Source organism: Epinephelus fuscoguttatus, linkage group LG11, assembly GCF_011397635.1.
Source record: "Epinephelus fuscoguttatus linkage group LG11, E.fuscoguttatus.final_Chr_v1".
Lineage (NCBI taxonomy): Eukaryota > Metazoa > Chordata > Actinopteri > Perciformes > Serranidae > Epinephelus > Epinephelus fuscoguttatus.
The window spans coordinates 22,206,176-22,229,287 of NC_064762.1; the positions used below are offsets into that span (position 1 = coordinate 22,206,176).

The 23,112-nt window shown below is 42.0% G+C and overlaps 1 protein-coding gene across 9 annotated transcripts in view; it reads right to left on the bottom strand.

The window, feature by feature from the left end:
• Window positions 1-1,519: 1,519 nt before the first annotated feature.
• Window positions 1,520-23,112, bottom strand: part of gphnb (gephyrin b) — a 163,364-nt gene continuing 141,771 nt past the window's right edge. For 7 of the 9 annotated variants that reach the window (XM_049590266.1, XM_049590269.1, XM_049590267.1 and 4 more), the window contains 12 exons: window positions 22,358-22,450; window positions 17,377-17,432; window positions 15,797-15,916; window positions 15,424-15,482; window positions 14,822-14,975; window positions 11,321-11,442; window positions 11,085-11,172; window positions 10,669-10,742; window positions 9,267-9,334; window positions 9,039-9,142; window positions 5,930-6,026; window positions 1,520-2,750 (listed from right to left, as the gene is read on the bottom strand). In XM_049590266.1, coding sequence (XP_049446223.1) covers window positions 2,617-2,750; window positions 5,930-6,026; window positions 9,039-9,142; window positions 9,267-9,334; window positions 10,669-10,742; window positions 11,085-11,172; window positions 11,321-11,442; window positions 14,822-14,975; window positions 15,424-15,482; window positions 15,797-15,916; window positions 17,377-17,432; window positions 22,358-22,450 — 1,169 coding nt within the window. In that variant the 3' untranslated portion in view covers window positions 1,520-2,616. The remainder of the gene's footprint in view (window positions 2,751-5,929; window positions 6,027-9,038; window positions 9,143-9,266; window positions 9,335-10,668; window positions 10,743-11,084; window positions 11,173-11,320; window positions 11,443-14,821; window positions 14,976-15,423; window positions 15,483-15,796; window positions 15,917-17,376; window positions 17,433-22,357; window positions 22,451-23,112) is intronic. The other 2 variants (XM_049590264.1, XM_049590272.1) reach the window with 1 other exon arrangement.

Consider the following 23,112-nt stretch of genomic DNA (forward strand, 5'->3'; position numbering starts at 1 on the left):
ATTATCTTTAACTGCTTATCCTGTGAGGGGTCGCGAAGGGGTCTGGAGCCTATCCCAGCTGGCATTTGCCAAGGGGCAGGGTACACCCTGGACAAGTCACCAGACTATCACAGGGCTGACACATAGAGACACACAACCATTCACACTCACATTCACACCTACGGACAATTTAGAGTCACCAATTAACCTGCATGTCTTTGGACTGTGGGAGGAAGCCGGAGTACCCGAAGAAAACCAAAACTGACATGGGGAGAGCATGCAAACTCTGCAAAGAAGAACTACCAAAAACATGTAGTGGAGCAAAAAGTACAATATTTCCTTTCCAAATGTAGAAAACTAGACATATAAAGTTGCATTAAGTGGAAATATGAAAGCACAGGTTCTTCAAACTTGTACTTAATACAGTTCTTGAGCATTTGTTTTTAGTTACTTTCCACCACAGCACAGTAGGGAGTTTTGCTGAGTATATCTCGGAGAACATTTATGTTAAAGGTCAACACATTCTCACTCCGACCTCGTCACATATTGATTTTTGGTCATGGACTTTCCACGTCAACATGATGTGCAAGGGGGAATTGCCCATTGGTCCGACATCCCATTGTTCCAACCATATTAAACCCATTGTTCCGAAGTCCCGTTGTTCCGAAATCATCATGATGCCCTGTGGTTAGGGTCTAGTTAGGTTTAGGCACAAAAACCACTTGGTTAGGGTCAGGAAAAGATCATGGTGTGGATTAAAATGAAAAAGAAAGTGGTAAACACATAAGCTGTGAGCCTGTTTCGCCTCAAGCCTTTCCCAGCTGACCCAGAGCCGGTTGCGGTGCACCATCAAGGTAGAAATATGCCCGGTGGGAGCCGTTCAGCACCGCGGACCGTCGGACTAATGGGATGTCGGACCAATGGGCTGTCGGACCAGTGACATGGACCCGTGCAAGGTACCCTGGGTGTGTTGGTTGTTGACATTCTGGGACGCCGTGTCAAGTTCTGCCTGTTACATGCATTGTCAGTTTTCATGGGAAATTTAACATTTACATACAGTCTCTTTCAAAATAAATGCACTATGTCAGTACAACAACACGAATTGATGTGTTTTTTTCCTTCAACAACTAATGCACGTGGTTAGGGTTAGGAAAAAAGAACAGGGTTTACGGCTTACGGTCACATTGTTATTGCAACCTCTTTGGTTTGGCACTCAAGATAAGTTTTCGTTCTGCAAACTCACCACTAGATGCCACTAAATCCTACACACTGGACCTTTAATGTAGGTAAACATTCACATTTAGAAACTGTATCCACTGGGGTGCTTTGCTCAGGGACCTTGACGGTTGTTCAGTAAGGTAAGACCATCACTCATTCATTCATAAATTCATGCACCTCTCTGACCTTCAGATGACCACCTGCCAAAGTTTCAAAGAAGAAAATCACTGTTTTTTCTTTAGATATATTTTATTAAAAAAGGAAACCCAACAAGAACTTTTTTTTTACATAATGATCAAGGATTTTTATTATCTTAGTCTCTTTCATCAGTTTCATATCATTACAGAAAATGTTATAGTACAGCGTTGTTCAATGTCTCCTCATTGCTTAATAATTTCCTTAGGAGTGCTGGTCACATATATCTGTACAATATGGTTCTTATTTTTTTTCTGTACATTTTTTGTGAAGTTGGTTAAAAAGGCTGTCAGCACTTAAAGAAGCTGTTTCTTTTCTTTCTCTTTTTTTTTTTTTATTCTTAAATAGTTGATCAAATAAAAGATTATTTTTCCCGGGTTAAGCTCGCCCCTGGGGGGGTTTGGGACGGAGTTTACACCCGGTCACCGTGAATATAAGGAAGCTTCAGGGTCTGGGCAGACTGGGGTGCGCCCCCCCCACCTCCCCATCCCCACATCACCTCTTCCCTGCCCAGGCATTTGGCACTGCGCACATAAACAAGACTCACAAGATAAACAACAAGCAAAGCTCTTTGTGAAGCCATTATGATGCATACTAATGAGAGAAAAACAGAAGTGTCACCTTGATGGGCGCTCAAAAGAGGAAGTGGTCTTGATGTGCCCCCTCTTCCTTTTAGCTGAGCACCGTGGGAAATCTGGAGTCTTCCTCAATGTTTTCTTCATTTTCAAAAAACAGATTATTTTTTTTTCCACTAAAGATGAGAAAATAATAATTTTCTTTTTTTGTCCTGGCAGGCACCTACAGCTGTCTATTAAAATGCTACTGCTATAGATAAGGTCTAGCATTGAACACACAAAGCAATTGCAATGAAAGGAACGAAGTTGCCTTAATATAATAATGATAATAAGAAGAATAATGATAATAATAATAAGAATAATCATAATAATATATTACAGAATAAATCTCTTTTTATAATTAGATTTTTTTCATTAAAAGTTATATTTTTCTTTGTTTGAAATACTATAATCTTTTTAAATTAATTTTTTCATATGTATCTAGGTTGTGATCAAGATGTTGACTATACCTCAATGTTATCCAAATCAATAAAAACTAGCTGTGCCGTTGCATATTACAGAATAGTCAATGATATGTGGACATGCACCGTGAACCACCCATTCCAACCCTCGCTATATGACGCCGACGCTCCGTCCCTCTGTGGTGACATCATAGCCGGCCGATGACCATGACGTCGACCACCTCGCCCTTGTGCAGCTCCACGTATTGCTCTGTTTTCGGAGGTAGCATCAGGAGCCCGTTGGCACTGCGCATGCTCATCAGCCTGCTGCTCACCTGGTTCCCTGCGGCACAGAGACGACAAAATACTTTCAATCAGAATCCAACCCGTAAAGGAAACTGGGAATTTAGCCATACTTTCAAACATTTTGATGGTACCTCGGCATGTTGAACTGCCAACTCCGTCAAATACACCACACTCAACCTCACCACACCACCAACTGTACAGGTTGTAACTGCTGTGGTCGTGGACTAGTTACACATTGGATAACCCTATGGGCCCTAGGCGTTTTTGGGGTATTTTTACTGCCTTTACTTTTAAGCTCATATCACAGTCATAAAGGCTACATACACATGCTATATCTTGTTTGTTTTTTTTCAGGACAATCTGGGCTAACCAGATTTGCCATCCTTCCATGTCCTCCTATGTGCCTGTATTTTATATTAATTTTATATCAATGAAAAAAACAAATCTGTGTGACTAAATTCTTACATTTTTACATGTATCTCAGCATAGCAAGTTGGAAAATGACATATTCTGCCATATATGAAGAGGGGAGACTCTCTGGAATCTGGCAATATAAGAACCATGATGCTGGGACATTCTGTCACTTCACAGCTTTCTAAAACATGTGGTTTGTGCCAGGCGGACATGATTGCCAGTATTTTTTCATGATTGCAAGAAATTCCATTGATTCATTCACAAGTCAAAAATATGTTTTATCTGAAAGAAACATGCAATATTTAAATCTAAGATCATAAAAAAATAGTCAACCAAGTGCAATGATGTCCTCCAAGATAATATTTGTTTTTCAGTTTCAGTAATATATTGGGGAGACATTTTGGGCATTGGTGGGGGGGCACATGTCCCCCTCAATGTATATGGTGACTACGGCCCTGTCAGCATGCATTAGGCTGCAGTTGTCTGGGTGTGCAAAGGTGAAGTGGCTGGTCTTGTCATACAAAGTTTGATGGAGTGTCAACTGGACAATATGGAGATATTTGCATCTTGAAAGCTGGACTACAAATGTGGACAGACAGGGAGAAACACACACAAGCCTAAGACGTGGTAAGATACGATATTCCTCACTATATGAAGTGACTGATAACAAGATCTGTATAATGGATTGTAAAGAAATTCATCAGGTTTTTATTTTGTAGACAATTAATCTGGATTTATAGCATGATGAGATGTCACAATGATGTGTGTGGTATCATTGGAAAGCTCTGCTCCTGCACTTTCATGTGATATGTGTGGCATTTCTGTGCGAGCCTGCATGCGCGAGTAATCCATCCAAGAGAATTATGTGTGCAGAGCTGTATGAAAGCTCTGTTTATACATCATTTTAGTGTAATTTTATCATTTTTTTTCGCTGTGAAAACCTTGGACTACCAACAAGTGCTTGACCTTGTCGGAAAGCTACAGTTCTGCTGTTTCACGTGATATGCGTGGCTTCTCGCTATGACGCATGGTCGCGGATGAAAATCAGTAGAGAAGAACAGGTGTGAATTTGAACGCACTAAGCGTCGTTCGGGCCCATAGGGTTAAAACAAAGATCACTTGCAGTGATTGGCAAGCCATACAAATGGTTATTTCTAGCTACATTTGGGTACAAAAAGCATCGAATTCACGTATTGTTTGACTGAAGAAGTTCCGATAAAGCTTGGTGCTGGGTTATTTTAGCTTTAAAGGTATCAAGTGCCAATACTCAGCCCTAGTTTCATCCCATCATAATGATTAAAATGGTCACAAATTCTATTAAATGTTGCCTTATTTTTCATTGTCTGGATAATATTAAAATACTACAGATTCCAAGTGCTTGAGTCAGCGTAAAAAATCTTTAAAAAAAACTTGAATTACATTAGATAAAAGCGCTGCAATAACTCCATACAGGATTAGGAAAAAAAGAGTTAGACTAGCAGCACAGCGAGGATGAATACTGAGGCAGAGCTGGGAGTCAGTATATATCAATTATTATGATAGGAGACGGACATATTTGGGGTTTTGGCTAAAACTGCCATGATTTAAAAGTTTTGTTCCTGCTCTTGAAAGATGCATTAAAGGGGCATCCTGTAGCTCACCTGATAAAGTGTGAACACCATGTACAAAAGGCTCCCCATCTTAAATTGCCTGATCAAAACAAGGCAAGAAAGCCGAAAAATAATCTCAAAAGAAGTATTTGAGTAAAAATTCTCCTAAATTTAATCGGCTGTTGCAGCTGAGTGAAATGAAGATGACCATGCTATGGTCGTGAGCATGACATCCACAACATTAGCCTGACTAACTGATCTTTTATCTAAGGTTAAAAAACTGTGTAAAAAACAAAAATACTGTGATATTTGGTGCCCTGCTACATAATGCACATGGTCTGTCCCCACATGAAGCATGAACCAGCCGTATGGATCCATTTCTATCCGTTTGAGCAGCTCAGTGTTTTCGCAAAAGCATGCCTAATAAGTAACTGAAAATAATGTTGCTGAGTGTTGGAGATATCGGCCGTAGAGATGTCTGCCTTCTCTCAAATATGATGGAACTAGATGGCAACACTAATGTCTCTTTACAGAAATCATGACCTGGTTACTCAAGATAATCCGCAGATCTTGTTGTGAGCAGTTTCATCTAGGAACTATTTTCTTTCTACCAAACCACACCTGCCAACCAAATCACTGCGGAAAAAGAAGTGTGCATCTACAAATGGACGAGAGGCTCGCAATTATGACAGCACGAGGGGTAAACATTACTGGCGTCCTTCAAGGCTGAGCTGTAATGTAGGCTAGCTCAGTGGTGCTAGGTGAGCTAGTAGATGCACGCTTTCTTCGAGCTGTGATACAGTTGGCAGGTGTAGTTTGGCAGAGAGAAAATAGTTCCTACATGAAACTGCTCACAACAAGATCTGTGGATTATCTTGAGTAACCTGGTCATGATTTCTGGAAAGAGACATTGCTGTTTTTTTTCAAAAGTATTTTGTTGGCGCTTTGAGCACCACAAGCCGAGTGCCATTTATTAACAATATATTCAAGTGTAGGCAGATATCTCTACAGCAGATATCTCCAACACTCAGCAACTCACACCAAAACAATCTAGACTAATAAACAGCACTACAGGTAAGAGGGAAAATATGTAGTTTTTGACTGTGGGGTGAACTGTCCCTTTAAGGCTTTTAACCAAACTTTTCTTTGTGTCAACAGAAAGCTCTCTTTTCTGGCTGATATTAAAAACATGCACCGGCTTTGCTTGTGGTACCTGTGCTCTGTGCCCACGGCAGAGGCTCCTGGTGATGCCATGTCAGAATGCAGCGGTGGTATTCAGGGCGAGGGTCCAACTTCACATCACAAGACAACTAGAGAAAGAGCATATAGTGGAAATTATAATGATATACAGCATGTCAATAAATCCTCTTGATCACTGCCCATATCTGTCTGTAACTTTTAAAGACAGTCTCACACTTGCAAAACAAGATTGGTGTAATTACTGCAGAGAGAAATTTTTATAGTGTAGAAACATCTAGAAACCTGCATCCTGGTCCACTGTTCTGGTAGCTACTAATATGTCTCTTGGTGGAGTGCAGACCATACGTCAACTGAAAGGTTACATTTGCCAACATACACTCACCAGCCACTTTATTAGGTACACCTGCTCATTAACGTAAATAGCTCATCAGCCAATCATGTGGCAGCAACTCAATGCATTTAGGCAGGTAGACATGGTCGCGACAACCTGCTGAAGTTCAAAAAGAGCATCAGAATGAGGAAGAAAGGTATTTAAGTAACTTTGAACATGGTATGGTTATTGGTGCCAGAAACTACTGATCTACTGGGGTTTTCACACACAACCATCTCTAGGGTTTATAGAGGATGGTCTGAAAAAGAGAAAATATCCAGTAACATTCAGATGGTAGGGTCAGAGTTTGGTGTAAACAACATGAAAGCATGGATCCATCCAGCCTTGTATCAACGGTTCAGGCTGGTGGTGGTGGTGTAATGGTGTGGGGGTATTTTCTTGGCACACTTTGGGCCCCTTAGTACCAACTGAGCATGGTTTAAACACCACAGCCTACCTGAGTATTGTTGCTGACCGTGTCCATCCCTTTATGACCACAGTGTACCCATCTTCTGATGGCTACTTCCAGCAGGATAACGTGCCATGTCACAAAGCTCAGATCATCTCAAACTGGTTTCTTGAACATGACAATGAGTTCACTGTACTCCAGTGGCCTCCACAGTCACCAGATCTCAATCCAATAGAGCACCTTTGGCATGTGGTGGAACGGGAGATTCACATCATGGATATGCAGCTGACAAATCTGCAGCAACTGTGTGATGCTATCATGCCAATATGGACCAAAATCTCTGAGGAATGTTTCCAGCACCTTGTTGAATCTATGCCACCAAGAATTAAAGGTAGGATCTGGAGGATTTTCAAACAAAACAAAATATAGACATATACAAATGAAATCCTGCTTAATCATCCCCTATGGGCTTCTACTCATGTGTGGTGGTGACTCTGTTTGCAGAGCTCCTGCCCTTTAACTGTATTTTGATGTTTTTGTGAGCTCTGACTGCTTCTGGGCGGAGATTTCCCCAGCCAATGAGAGAGCGCAGGTGCCGTGCCTGAGCGTGTCCGAGCGTACACCAGCGCAAGCCTTGCCTGAACCTCTTCTGTGAAGCCTTCTTCCGTACCTCCGGGCTCTGTACACCTGGGAGAGCTGAGCCTGATAGGAGGGGCCAAATTTGAATGTGTGTTTACAAACAGCAACTGGAAAATCCTCCAGACCCTACCTTTAAGGCAGTTCTGAAGGCAAAAGGGGTCCCACCTGGTACTAGCAAGGTGCACCTGATAAAGTGGCCAGTGAGTGTATTTCCTAGCATTGCCAAAAATCAACAAGATCTGATTCATCTGCAGTTGCTCATGCTCAGCCATCCTCATCAAAACGAAAACTAAAGAGCTAGCCTCGGTAGAATGTTAACACGATGCACATGTTTACGTCCGTCACACTCCACTATCCCACTGGTTCAGCTGTGAAGAACGTACAGTCTGCTTTTAAATTCACAGCTGTTGACTCTTCCACATCCAAATTAAACTGTTTAAGAATTAATTTTTCCCTCACCCTAGTGCAGACTATCACAAACTTTGTCTGCCAACTGGTAAAGCTTTGGACTCATGACCCTGATGAAGGTCACACAAGCTGAAACATGTTTGTTGTTCCATACACTACCAGTTTTACTGGGATTTTGGCCCCTTTAGAGTTGATTTTGCTCCTCTGTGCACCCTGAGAGAAGTCAAACTTGTGCCAGAAATCCCGACAAAGCTGTGGAGCATTTCATGTTTTTTGAACGTGTCCTCAAGGATTGACTTTCCGCCAGAATTAGGAAAGTCCTTGATATTTAACTTTCCTTACATGAATGCAGCGCAGTAGTTGCAACCAAAAAAAAAAAAACACATGGAAATCTTCAGATCTGGACCATCACCAAAATATAATTACCTTGGCTAAAAGGCGATCTGCCCACCCAAATTCTGCCAGACACTTTTGTACATTTTCAAACATTATATGCTTTCTAATGGGCAACAAGTCAAACAGAAGGCAGCGGAAACTCCTCCAACTTTACTGGCAAAGGTAGAGGTTTTTGCAGATTACTATTTGACCTGGGTCTGATGCCATCTGCTGAGGGAAATTATCTGGCTACATCTGTGCTTCCAGGCCATCAGTCCCGCCACTAAGTGGCAGTAATGCATTCAAGTTGATTTCTAACTGCTTTATAACAGCAAATGATGTAGCACAGCTCTCTGGATAGCACACATGATGGCAGGGGACCAGACCTCTCGCCTGATGATGCTAGTTGGGGCACATGAGCTGCGGCTGTTCGGGGCGTGTGATATTATTATGATTTGACTTGCTCTATAATTATGAATATTCATGACCAGGGAGCAGGCCTTCAGGTCAGTGTGGGCCGTGATTGGTTTCTCTGCCAAGTCAAAGCGAAACACGGTGGTCATAAATATGTATCAAGCGGATGATGAAAATAGTATTAAATCAGGAGTTAAGATGCAATGGCCTGCAATGACTCGCCCTGTAACTTTAGTGGAAACATAATTGTAATGCTCCCATGTTTCATGTTTCCTGCTTCTTGCAGTTTGTTGCATCTGCGCTCAAATGTTCACAAATGGGAAGAGAAAGGATCTTTTTTTGGAGAACTGGCCTTTCTATCTTTTTTAATCTCAGTGGAGACCTTGTATCTGGTTATTACACAGAAAAAAAAACACGTCTTGTAGCCACCAGTGTCTCAACAGATGATGAACTTTGTGTGTCTCTGCCAGAGAGTCAGGCTTCCCCTGGCCGCCCTGGGCATCCTACCCTCGCTTTGATGATGGTGGGCCTAGGGTCCAAAATGCCCTGCATCTTCCTCAAGGCAGGGATGACAAAAAGATTACAGGTGACAACAGCGGACACGGGGTTTCCTAGGACAGACGGACGGACGGACAGAGAGAGGACAGCCAGAGGAGACAAGAGGGGGAGAAATACATGAGTAACACCTCTTCAGAAACAGCGGAGTGAATCACTCTTTCTCTCAACTTCACACACTACCTGGGAGGGCAAAGATTAGTTTGCGAGCACCGTCCATGTCCAAGGTGGCAAATGTTGTTGGGAGACTGAAAAAGAAAAACAATATTTAAGTATTTTTACCTGTTTTATGCAACACTGCTGTAAATGTACATCTGTGGCCGGTTGTACCAAACACATTAAGTTAAGATCATCCAAAAAGTCTGAGTTAAGGTTTCCTTAAAATAAAATCGGCTGCTACACAACAACCTTAATTCTTCTCCTTCTCCATTTCCTTAAGCATTTAGATTTTCTCCTTCTCTTGGTCTTATACTTAAGGAATCCCTTAAAGTTAGTTAAACCGTTGCACAAAAGACCTCAGCAACCAAGGTAAGGAAAAAACTTAAGGTACCTCTGACTCTGTCTTAACATAGCTGAGCTTATGCTGATAAATTTAATATTTTTTTTGGACCTTTTCACCAGACTTCTGGAATTAATTTTCGTTGTAATTTCCTCCCACATACCTTGTTTTATGTCTGCTGTTATGTGCAGATCAAATTCACTTATTAGTGTGTGCTTTCCATTATTGTATTTGTCCAGAGGTAAAACGTTCACCTCCTCTGAATAATTTTCTTTCCTTGCCTTCTTTTCTTCTGCTCTTCGACAGTAGCTCACTATAGGGACTTGTTTAGGAACTGAAGGGTTACCCGTACAAGTCCTTGTCACCCTTCAGTTCCTAACCCAAGTCCCACCAGTAGTTCACTATAGGGACTTGGGTTAGGAACTGAAGGGTCACCAGTACAAGTCCTTGTCCAGACCAGACCAAGTATGAAGTGTCTACTAGTAGCTGGCGAGTTGTCAGTTCGCCTCCTGGGCCGAGATGCCCTTGAGCAAGGCACCGAACCCCCAACTGCTCAGGGTGCTTGTCTGTAGGCAGCCCTCTCACTCTGACATCTCTCCATTTAATGCATGTATCTGTCCTGTTTGTGCATGTGTGTGTATTTCGGGCCTGAGTACTACTATCAGAATCGACCGACAGGCTTTTTTTAATTTTGCACAATGAAAGGATATTACATACACTGAAAAGCACTGGATTTCATGTCTCCATCTGCTCGTGGGCCATCATGTTAACAATATGTTTGCATAATATGATGTTAATTTCACTACAAAAGAGACTTGATGATGGGGTAAAAAAGTGGATATATCAATATAGTTACTGGTTCTCAGCCAAATAGGTTGTTATATATCCACATGTCAGACATCAGCAATAAATCCAATATCTTGCATCCCTATTTAAGTGTAATACTTAAGGGGAAAAACTTAAAATGTTTTGTGCAACCGGCCACTGAGATTTAAACTTAAACTCTATTTCAGTTTTCTGTTAAACACATCATGACTGTGTTGTAAACAGTTGAAGAAGAATAAAGTTGTTAAATTGTCTTACCCTGGTTTCATGAAAACACGACCAAAATGGATCTGAGCATGAAGATCAATATCCAGCACCTGCTTAAGGTAGTCCTAAAAAAGACAGAAACATAAAAGTGCAATACATTAAAAAATGCAGTGGACAATCAGATCTTACACATATAGTGATGTTTTAAACACTTCTTCCATTTGTGTGAACACTGGAGACTAACAGAATCACCTAGACTACAAAACAAAATTCAGTACTTTTTGATGATACATTTTGGTGCTGTATTATTGTTAACATATCAATCTCATAAATAAGTTCACCCAGATCACCCATTGAAAATACAATTTACTATAGAATACAGGCTGTCATCCCCCCGTCCACCATAAGGTGTCAGTGAAAGACAATGCTATGATTGAATGTGTGCACTGCTTGTTCTGTCATCATACCTTCTCTCCCATGGACACTCCTCCTGAGGTGATGATGACATCAGCACGGCTGATGCCTTCATTCAGAGCGTTGAGAAGGTCATCGGGGCTGCGGGGCACAGAGACACACACCCAAACACATTTTAACACACCAACTCATAGGAGAGGAAATTATAGAGAGCTAGTTTCGGAGTACAGCAAGATGATAAACATCATATTGGAAGTGTAACGTGTATAGTATTAGAGTGAAGGCGTACTTGTCTCCCACGATGCCCAGATTGATGGTTGGGTAACCGTGTTCCTGGATAGTGGCCAGCAGGGTGGAGCGATTACTGTCCCTGATCTTCCCAGGATGGAGGTCGTCTTCTGGGTTCAGCAGCTACCACGACACATAGGGAGAAATGAGACATTAGAAACACTCCTCCCTATTCAGTAGCCATCTATTTTTAGGTCAATTTAAGTACAATCTGGACCTGGCTTAAACATTATTCAGAAAATACTCTGAGCACCACTTTGGGTGGCAGCAAGTCTGGTGGGTATAAAAATAATTAATCAGTTCAAAAGGGAGGTTGAGACCCTCGTTGGGAAACATCCCTTGCTTACCATTATAGTATTACTATACTTATCCTGCTCTTGGTACCAAATGTGTTGGTTCTGAAAATAAATTTGACGAAATAATAAAGAAATTTGACGGGTGACGGAGTGAGGTAAAGAAGACACTGTCTGAAGTTTGAGGTGATCATTTGGTGTTGCTTGTGCATTTTGATAGTGCTGAAATTATTAATCGATTAGTCGATTAAGAGAAAATTGATTGCCATGAATATGACAATTGTTAAACAAAAATGCCACTCATTCTCTGGTTGTGACTTTTCAAATGGATTTTTAAGTGTTGGTAAGAAAATACAAGCAATTTGAAGACGATAACTTGGGCTCAAGCAACATGTTATGCGCATTTTTCACTATTTTGAAACATTTTATAGACTAAATGACTAATCGATTAACTGAAATTATAATCAATAGGTTGTAAATATGAAATGAATAATGAAAATAATAATTCGTTGCAGCCCCACTTTCAGACAACTTGTCTTGTCAATACATGAGTAACTGCAGTATGATGTAATGTGCAGCAGCATAATGTATGTCTTCTATTTTAATTCATACATTTTGACCTCTTTACTTTTCATGATAGAACTACAAATCTGAACTTTCTGTTCTGTTAATGAGGTGACCTCAGGATGCAACCCAGTCACCAGAACAAATGTTGGCATTGTACGTTTGTGCAAACCATGGATATCATACATTTACATGTTTCATATGTAACGGATACGTTGAAATTTTGTGGTTCTTTAAGTTTCAATTTTCATTTTATGTTGTGACAGCATTGTGGATAACGTCTGGTTAGGTTTAGGCATAAAAACCACATAGTGAGGGTTAGGAAAAGATAATGTTTTGGCCTAAAATGCCTGGTTTGGTTGCAATAAACACAGCTGGAAATGTCTGGACATCTAGTTAGAAAAATAATCCACTTTGTCACTACAGACACGGCTAGAAAAGTCCGAACCTCTTGTAAAAATTACCTGGTTTTGACACTACAAACGCAGCTGCAAATGTCCTGAACAATTATTAAAAAATACCTGTTTTGTCAGTACAAACACGGCTGAAATTGTCCCAACCTCTCGTTAAAAAATACCTGCTTTTGTTGCAACAAACACAGCTAAAAATGCCCCAACCTGTCATTAACAATACCTGGTCTGTCGCCCAAAAAACAGATGTCCTAAACTATCACTAAAAAATACCTGGTTTAGTCAGTATGAACACAGCTGGAAATGTCCTGACCTCTCATTAAAAAATACCGAGTTTTGTTGCAACAAACACGGCTGGAAATGTCCTGACCTCACATTAAAAAAATGCCTGCTATTGTTGCCACAAGCATGGCTGGAAAAGTCCCAACCTCTTGTAAAAAATTACCTGGTTTTGACACTACAAACACGGCTGGAAATGTCCCAACCTCTCATTAAAAAATACCTGGTTTTGTTGCAACAGACACCGCCTGAATGTCCCAAACTCTTTTTAAAAAACACCTGATTTTGACACAACAAACAGAGCTGCAAATGTTCCAAACTATAATTTAAAAATACCTGGTTTTGTTGGTAAAAACATGATTGGAAATGTCCCAACCTCTTGTTAAAAAATACCTGGTTTTGTTGCCCAAAAAATGGCTGGAAATGTCCCAACCTTTTGTTAAAAAATACCTGGTTTTGACACAACAAACACGGCTGGAAATGTCCTGACCTCTCATTAAAAAATGCCCACTTTTGTTGCCACAAACATGGCTGGAAATGTCCCGACCTCTCGTTAAAAAAATACCGAGTTTCGTTGCAACAAACACGGCTGGAAATGTCCTGACCTCACATTAAAGAAATGTCTGCTATCGTTGCCACAAGCATGGCTGGAAATGTCCCAGCCTCTTGTTAAAAAAATACCCAGTTTTGTTGCAACAGACACAGTCTGAAATGTCCCAACCTCTTTTTAAAAAACACCTGATTTTGACGCTACTAAGACAGCTGCAAAGGTCCCGAACTATTATTTAAAAATACCTGGTTTTGTTGGTACAAACATGATTGGAAATGTCCAAACCTCTCATTGAAAAATACCTATTTCTGACACTACAAACACTGCTACAAATGTCTTGACCTCTCTTTAAAAAATGCCCGCTTTTGTCACTACAAACATGGCTGGAAATGTCCTGAAGTCAAGTTAAAAAAATACCCAACCACTACTCCTATGAGAAACTCAGCTTAATTAAATGTAATCTGAACTACAGCACGTTATTCAGAAATGTTGATATATGATGCTTATGAAAGGTACATATCTAACATATCCTTGGTTTACATTAATGTACAATGCCAACATTTTATTCCTGCGACTGAGCTGCAGGATGAGGAAACATCAACAAGCACTGCTAATTACTACAGTTATTAAAGGAAAGCAATGCCACAAGTTAACATGCATCTAATTCAGCAGGTTCATAGTAGGTTTGTGGGAAAACATACTGCATACTTTCAGTTGTAAACGCTAGCTCTGCACAGATGTTTCAGTTTCCCATCATCTGGGTCTTATAAAATACAGCATTAGTACTAAAAATGTACCAAAAATCTCAATGGTCAAATTAACACTGCTGCAGGATGAGTGTGTAAAAATGAGAGGACAAATCCTCTATTTCATCAGACTTGCTCAAACGAGGGGAGATGAGGACAATATACCACTTCATTGGTTTGGAACGTGGCCATAGAAGAGGTGACTCATGGCTGATTTACACAATTCAGACATATCTGCACAGCGCCCACAACAAGGTGTTATGGGTATCTCGGGTCTGCTGAGGATCTCCATAAAGGTTACACACCCCATGAAATTTAAACTGCACATCGGTCACACAGAAAATGCACAAATATGATTCCAGCGTTTAAAAGAAACCACCTGGTCACAGATAAACACATTCTTCACAACTGAAAGCACACATGAAACGGCTGAGTGCGCATTCAGCTCTGAATGTTGTTCTGGTGTCCGCAGTCAAAGCAAACAATGTTGATTGTGCATAAATATGAACGAGGTATGCTGTCAGAGAAGATGCCACGTTGTTGTTACCTTTAGCAGCTGAGGCTGAAGCTTTTTGGCAAATACAGATACAGTGTGGGTTCAGTGCACTTTCCCAAATGAAAACTTTCTCATAAAATGTGCAAGTTTTCCTAACCCCTTACCTCATTTCCTGTGGACATGACAGCCACCACGGGGAATTTCTGGACCTCCACCTCTGTGACTCCCACAGTGGCCAGGAGACCTATCTCAGACGGGCCCATGTGGGTGCCCTTTGCAAGCACACACTCCCCACGCTTAATGTCATGACCGATGGGCCTGTATTAGGACAGCAGAGGTGACGGTTCAGAGGGAAAAAAGGACACTCTTTACCAGATCTACAATATTTCATTTAAAATGTGATTCTGGCTTTGGCTCTTTAAAGGAACACCTCACCCACAAAACGACCAATTGTGTATCAATTACCCACACCGTGTTACATTGAATTTATGAAAGAAACTTTGTTTTTCTCACATGCCTCTATGGTCAACGAAGAATCCAAAAACTAAGAAAATTCTCGATGAATCAAAGTCATAGGGGTCCATGTTTAACAACAGCAAAACTATATAAAAAACATCTGTTAACAAACTCTGATATGACTCGTGCAACACATGCATGCACAAGTTTTCTTTACAACAAGTATCACTTGGCAAGTAATTATTGTACAAATGATCACTTTGTGGGTGAAGTATTCCTTTGATAGACGCCAACACAATAACACACTAACCTGATGTCCTGCCCTGGACGAGCCTGTACTAGGATTCGTACCTCCAGCTCCTCTGTGCCCTGAAAGACAACCAGCTGTCAGATCCATCAACATGAACAAATACAGTTTACCTTGTACTATACCAGACCAAAATGCATTCTTTATTCTGCGCATCTCTGGGCAAAACTTAGTCTTAGTGACATCTTAATCAACCAGAATCCATGTACAGTTGCTATGGTCTTGGATTAAACTCTATGTTATATCTGTATAAATATAGGTCAATGTATGTCCAAAAAAATCCCCTTCACAGGGTAAATTCTGGTTGGCCACAAACCTGATTCTGACATCTTTTTGCCTGTTCATCGGGTAAAAGACCAGCAGTCAGACTACTTACGTCTTCAGACTCGCGGAGCAGCTCGGTGTCTTCCACCTGGACTACAGCGTCGGCCCCACATGGGATAGGGGCACCCGTCGTCACCCTCATCACCTGGCCAGGCATCACTGTGTGGGTGGGCTGCACAGAGACACGAAATCCTTTTAATGGTTTATCCTTTAAGTTTAGCCATTTATTTTGTCCTATCAAATAAAAAGTTAGAAAGTTAGTTAGTTGGTCAGAATGATGGCCATTTTATGTGCACCATTACCAATACAAAACGACCAAATGAGCAGCGGAATATACAAAGCATGGAGAGGTGCATTGTGTGCACAATCTCCATTGCCTCAATGCTAGAGAGGAATTGAGGAGTTAATTGCTTCAGATTCCTATCAGTAAGTAAGAGAATCACAATGTTTGGTCATGTTCGGCTATGGGCGACTGTGGCTCAGAGGTAGAGCGGGTCATCCACTAATCGGAAGATCAGTGGTTTGATCCAGGCTCCTCTAGTCCACAGGTCGTAGTATCCTCGGGCAAGATAGTGAACCCCAAATTGGTGTGTGAGAGCCTTCCAAAGGTTACTGAGTAGCACCTTGCCACCAGTGTGTGAATGTGTGTGTGAATGGGTGAATATAATGTAGTGTAGAAGTGCTTTGAGTGGTCAGGAGACTAGAAAGGCACTATACAAGTGCAGTCCATTTACCATCTATGTTATCCATGTCTCTACTGATGTTGGTGAAATTTCAGTTGAATTTTGAAAATTGGCTTGGTAACATACCAGGAAAAGCACATGGATAATTATGAATGTGACAATAGGCCCAGGCTACATGATGAGCATCAATAAGAGACAGACAAAAGGAAAATGACGATAGGCCAAAACTGAGTTTTTAACTAGTAAGTGTGATACACTCAACTACCCTGCTCAGGTGTGTTGTCACCCTAAAACTACATACGATCACCATTTTCTTCTAAGCATGTCCAAGGACCACAGCAAACAGTTCAATGTCAGTGCAATGTTCTCCTCTCGTTCTATTTCAGTGGGTGGCTCATTTTGTTCTAGGTCCTTAACTAAAACTGAATAAAGTAAAATGACAGATTGAATACTTCTGAAGTAACATAGACTCTTTCCCAAAGTTTTCCCTGAAGCATCTTACAAACTGATGGCAGCTTTGAGCCAAACAGTGATCAAATTCAAGTAAAATACCAATAAAACTGAATGTAAAAACTGTGGGGGCATGCATAGAGAGAACGTGTTTGCATGTGTGCTGATTTTGTTCAAGACGAGAGGTCGTGGTAGTCAGTAAATCTCTGTAGCCTACTCCTGTCTCCAAGGTCTAATCTGTTTTATAGTTTGGCAGCACTTTGACTTTCTAGCCCTGCTTTGGGGCGAAGGGCTTTTCATCACCTGCTAAGGGAACACACTGGTGTGCAATTACAGCTGGTCAAGGCGTGAGGTGAAGGACAAAAGTGAAGTACTTTATTTTCATATACAGGTTGTGTGGGCATTTGTGTGACAGTCACTGTGTTTGTGTGTGTATGTGTGTGTGTCTTTGTGAGCTAGAGAAAGCATGTGTGCCTAAAGTGTCGACGTGGGCGCGGACCTGCTCTCCAGCTTGGGACTCTCCAATGATGAAGCGGTCGCCTGGGCCGTCAGCCGCTGAAATAAAAGAAAGATTTAATAGCATTACACATGTGTACAGCTAAGAATGTGCGTGTGTGTGTGTGTGTGTGTGTGTGTAGGAGTGTGTCGTTTAGTTGAGTCATTTCATTTCAGTGGGCTACAGAATGATCAAACAGGAAGAGAAGGAGAGAGAGAAACACTGACATTTGATGTTCTTTCATTAAACATCTCAAAAAACAGACGGTATTTTTGATGCCAGTAGACCTCACAGAGCACAGAACTGTCTTCTTCTGCACTTTTTCAAATCATACCCTCCACCCTGAGGTGTACAGAGACCATCACTTTGATTACTATTACTTTGCTATAGCCAAAACAATCTCTATGCTCAGATATCTGCATATGTATGGAGAATCTGTGAGCAATAGTAGACAGCATTTTGGCACTGGAAGTATTCTGGTTTCCTGTTGAACTCTGTTTGTATTCAGAGTAGCACCGACTACTACCATTTGACAGGCAGGTAAACAGTCCGTGTGGAGAGGCTGATTGGATGAAATGCATCCATCCATCAATTTTCAACCATTTATCCGAAGCCAGGTCGTGGGGCAACAGGCAGTATTCCAAATGCCCCTCTCCCCAGCAACGCTTTCCAGCTCCTTCTGGGGGATCCCGAAGCATTCCCAGGCCAGATGAGATAGAGTATATAATCCCTCCAGCGTGTTCTGGTTCTACCCCGGGGTACGGGAGGCACCCAAGAGGCATTCTGATCAGATGCCCGAACCACCTCAACTGACCCTTTTCGATGCAAAGGAGCAGCAGCTCTACTCCGAGTTCCCTCCGGATGTCCGAACTCCTTACCCTATCTCTAAGGCTGAACCCAGCCACTCCAGGGAGGAAACTGATTTTGCTGGCTTGTATCTGCGATCTCATTCTTTCGGTCACTACCCAGAGCTCATGACGATAGGTGAGGGTTGGGACGTAGATGGACCAGTAAATCGGAAGCTTTGCCTTCTGTCTCAGCTCTCTCTTCACCATGACAGTCCAGCACAGCGCCCATATCACTGCAGACACCGCACCAAACTGCCATCAATCTCACACTCCATTCTACCCTCACCCAGAACAAGACCCCAAGATACTTGAACTCCCTCGCTTGAGGCAGTAACTCTCTCCCAACTCAGACGGGGCAATCCACCGTTTTCCAGAAGAGAACCATGGCCTCAGATTTGGAGATGCTGACTCTCATTCCAACTGCTTTACAATCGGCTGCAAACCGCCCCAGTACATGATGGGGGTAACGGTGAGATGAAGCCAACAGAACCACATCATTTGCAAAAAGCAGAGATGCAATTCTGAGGCCATTGAACCGGACCCCTTCCTCCCCCGGCTGCGCCTTGAGATCCTGTCCATGACTATCACAAACAGGATCAGACACTAGGGGCAACCCTGGCAGAAGCTAAAACCCACTGAAAATGTGTTTGACTTTTATTATCATCGTCAGACCAATAACCAATGAGTTCTGAGACTGACTGCCAAATAGTCGACGAGCCAATAGAAAAACTGAAAATTCAGGAAAACACTTTCATTGTTCTGCTCTGTTACAGACCAAACACACCAGAACAAGAACAAGAATCACATGACACACCAGGCCCAGCGCCACGAAGGGCTTAGCCCCCTCAGTTGTATTATTTGCCCCCTCTGTTTAAGCTTTATGTATCTACAGACAAACAGCAGAAACAACAAATGTATTTGTCAAGATACATGCGACTATCTCTTAGGTGTTGTTTCAGAACCATGGTCAGTGCTGTTTGCTGTGTGTAGGGGCTGAGGGTGTGTGTGTGTAGGTACAGAGCTGTCTTTAGTACTGAAACTGACTGTTTGATAAACAGACAGACAGAACAAGTGACTTTGTTTGGTGCTCGCTTTTGTGGTTGTAGCAATTCACAGATACAAGGCAAACAACAGGGAAGTGAGGAGACAGTCAACTACACCGAGATGCAAGGTGCCAGCAGCTGTTCCTATGCACCTCTGCTGCTGATCGGACAGAGTATCATTCATAAGTTCAAAAAAATTTGGTGCTCTGCTAGTGCTGACTAATAAATGTATTATTTGATTCTGAAAAAGTGGCCTTATGTTGTTTTTATTTAGCCTTTCTGAGGCTATTGCATGCTTTACTCAATGGATTTTATTTTATGACAAGGAAAAAAAATCTTCCCCCTCAGTCATTTCATCCTGGCGCCTGGCCTGAGACACTCAAAACACAATTCAAACTTTTAAACACTCTTTGACATTGCAAAATGTCCTTGGTGAGTGGAAAACTCTATGACTTTAATTTCATGGTTTAACATTTAATCTCAACTAAAGGATTAAATGCTTCCTCACTGGTTGTTAAAGAAAAAGTCTGCCACTCTTTTCCTTGTGAAACACTTTAAAAATCCACACTGGATGACAACAAACATCTGTTGTTGAGTTAAAAACAGGACAGCCTTTCCTGGTTTTCCAAAAATTGACCCAATGCAAATGTCCCCCAGATCCAGCCGCCTAACCATGACTGATTCATTCAGTTTTTGGGGGGTTGCAGGTTGGTTAAAGAGCAAAAACACACACTGTGCTCTGGAGAAAGCAATAGGTTACTGGCTTCTTCCACACCCAGAGTCTGGGCACTAAAATCTCTCCAATCTGCACATGTATGCCTCAGCAGACGCCAGGCCCTCAGGACAGATGCATAAAATCCAGAGAGACCTGTGGTGTTCTGCTCCTCCTACTCCATCAGCGACAGCCAACAGCAGATGTTACATGCACGAGTTTTTGAGCAGCCTGGAGCCAGCAAGCTGCCACCCTGCTCTCCAGGTTAACAGGGCCCTCAATGCTTTCTAGGATGCCCAGCCACTCATTGCTTGACCAAAACAAGTCAGCCAACTTTACCAGTGTGGAAACCACTTTAAGGAGTTAGTGCAGCCATTGCTGTGAGCAAAGGTAAACCCCACATCTATTGCCATCACTCGTCTCCACCTGGCAGCTTTAGAGGACAGCCCCCTCTATTGTCTCACAGTGCAGAGCCTTCAGTTCACCCCAGCAGAAGGAGCCTTTACACGGCTCCTGAGGCAGATCTCCACTGCCCCAGTGTCCTCTTCATCTCTAACTAGGACAATCAGGTCATTTGTACAAGAGGAAAGACACACTGGCCTGGTTAGTTCTTCAGTTTTATCTGCAACCTTCTCTTAACAGTGACTTTGCGGACAGACAGTCACATGGACGTCACTGTAGGTGTCAGGAAGTCAAATCCAAAGAAATGAACTGCACTGCGTTGTACCAGAGCTTTGTACATCCATCACTAAGTTTATATGTAAAGTCCTTCCTACGTTTTCTGTACCTAGTTACTAGTTACTAACTGGTAATTTGTGTTGAACCGTCAAATCTAAGGAATACCTTCACTACTAGAGACTTTAGTAATGTGTAAGGAGGTTGCTAGGAAACATCTGCAGCATCATCAAGTCTAGCATCAGCTGTAACAGAGGTTCCAGGAAAGTTTTAGCAGGCCAAATAATATATTGAACTTAGAGTCTGTATCCACGTAGTGTTTTTTCTCTGAGCGTCAGTGTCTTTTTTCAGTTGTTCCCAATGAGGACAGAGTGTATGCGACCGCCTTAAGAAAAAGCACTATGCGTCTATTTTCCAGAGCACTCGGTCTTTTCTGTGCAGCCATTCCCTGTATGTCTAGTTGAAAATCTCTGGCAAGATTTCATTGGTCGCATAGTCGCAGGAAAAAAAAACAAAACCAAAAAAAAAACACAAAGTGAAACTCTATTAGGAGCTGTGCCTTATCAAAATAAATAAATACCTTTATGACTGGACCATGTGGGAATTTAATTTGAAAGGGCAGACACAGGAAGTGGCCACACTCAGCAGTCAGACAGGAGTCATGTTAATTTCCAGGGCTGGTACCTGCGGTTATTCCACAGGCTAGTTAAAAACATGTCGGGCAGGAAATCCAAATCATTTTGAGAAGGTGAAGGACGAACCCAAGGTGATATGTAAACTCATCTTCACTGGTCAACTACAAACATGACGTATCATCTGAAACATGTCAGTAGCTACATGCCCATTAGCCCACAGCGTCATTAACAGGCGGCTCGCTCAGTGTGTGACGTGCACTTGTAGATAAAATATAGGCCTATATTAATGAAGGTTCATTAATACGGTTTTGTATTTCTCTGTAATGTAGCACAGTGTTAACAATGTTACTGATACTATTCTTTCTCACACCTTCAACTCAAACCATTGTGTTGCCCCGCCCAAAATAAATCATTTAATAATCAAATTAATATTGTGAACATGCAGGTGACTAGTCGATTAATGGCTCTGAATGACGACTATTGCTCGACTAGGATAATTCTTAGCCGGGGGTAGCCCTATATACCTGCCTGTTTTACACTCTTTAACCAACAGGTTTTTTGTGTGCACATGAAGCCTCGAGAATGCTGTTTTTTAGCTCCTATTTCAGCTTCTATTTCAGAGTAGTACTCTGCCAGCACAAGAGGAACCATGAGCCAGTGCAGCTCTGGCATCCGCCATTTTTAAAAACCTGTGAGCCAGACAACACAAAACAAAAACAACAGCTTGTTATGATAAAAAAGGGAAGAAAACATGGACACTGAGCAAGTATGCAACTGGGGAAATAACACATGATTTTGACTTATCAAAGCAAAATATAGGAATCTTTAATAGCTGGCTTCAGCGTCCTTACTGGCAGTGAAAATGTACACAACCTGGCTAACCTTGACTGGCCTGCTGCATGTTTTGCAGGCCCGAACATTAGTTTGAATATTTAAACTGCTGTTTTACACTCACCTTATCCACTTTGTTTCAGCAAAACTGGCTCTAATGCCAAAAAATAATTCACCTGATCCGAGACGGACGGGACAAGAACATATTTTACATCACCTGCCGTAACGCACGGTACTTACCTCTCACAGCATAACCATCCTTGACAGAGGCAGGGAAGGGTGGCAGGTTGTCTTTGGCATAAACGTCCTGAGCGAGGACTCGACCCATCCCATCTGTGGGAGAAGAGGAAGAACATGGGTATGAGGAGAGGAAGAGAAGCTGGGCGAAGGGTGGCTGAGGGAGAGAGAAAGAGAGACAGAGAGGGTGAGGCAGACAGTGCATCTGATTCAGATGAAGACACAGAGAGGCATATGTGCCGGAGGTGTGTGTATATATATATATATGTGTGTGTGTGTGAGTGTGTTTTAAAGAGAGATGGAGTGTGACACCGCACATCAGGATCTCTCTGCATGACTCACCACCTGACCAGCACAAACACACACACACACATACACACACACACTTTCCTTTTCTATTCCAGCTTCACTGATTCACATACAACAAGTAGAGGCCTCCAAACGTCCCTTTTCTTAACCAGCCACACAACTTTAAAACACTCAGGAAACATTCATGTAGGCAGAACAGAGACTCAGGACACAGACAATAGCTCGGAGAGAGTGAGGGAAGGAAAGAAAGACAGAAAAAGACAGAGGGCGAGTGGGAGGAGGAGAAAAATCCTGCCACTAAAAATACCTTAAGCTGCTGTGTGGCTATATATAGCATTTCTCAGAGCCTTTATGCTATGATTATGTGGGTGTTAATATGAAGATCTAAGCTTTGATATCAATGAGTTGAAAGGGGGGGGGGGGGGGGGGGGAGAATATGCATTTACACA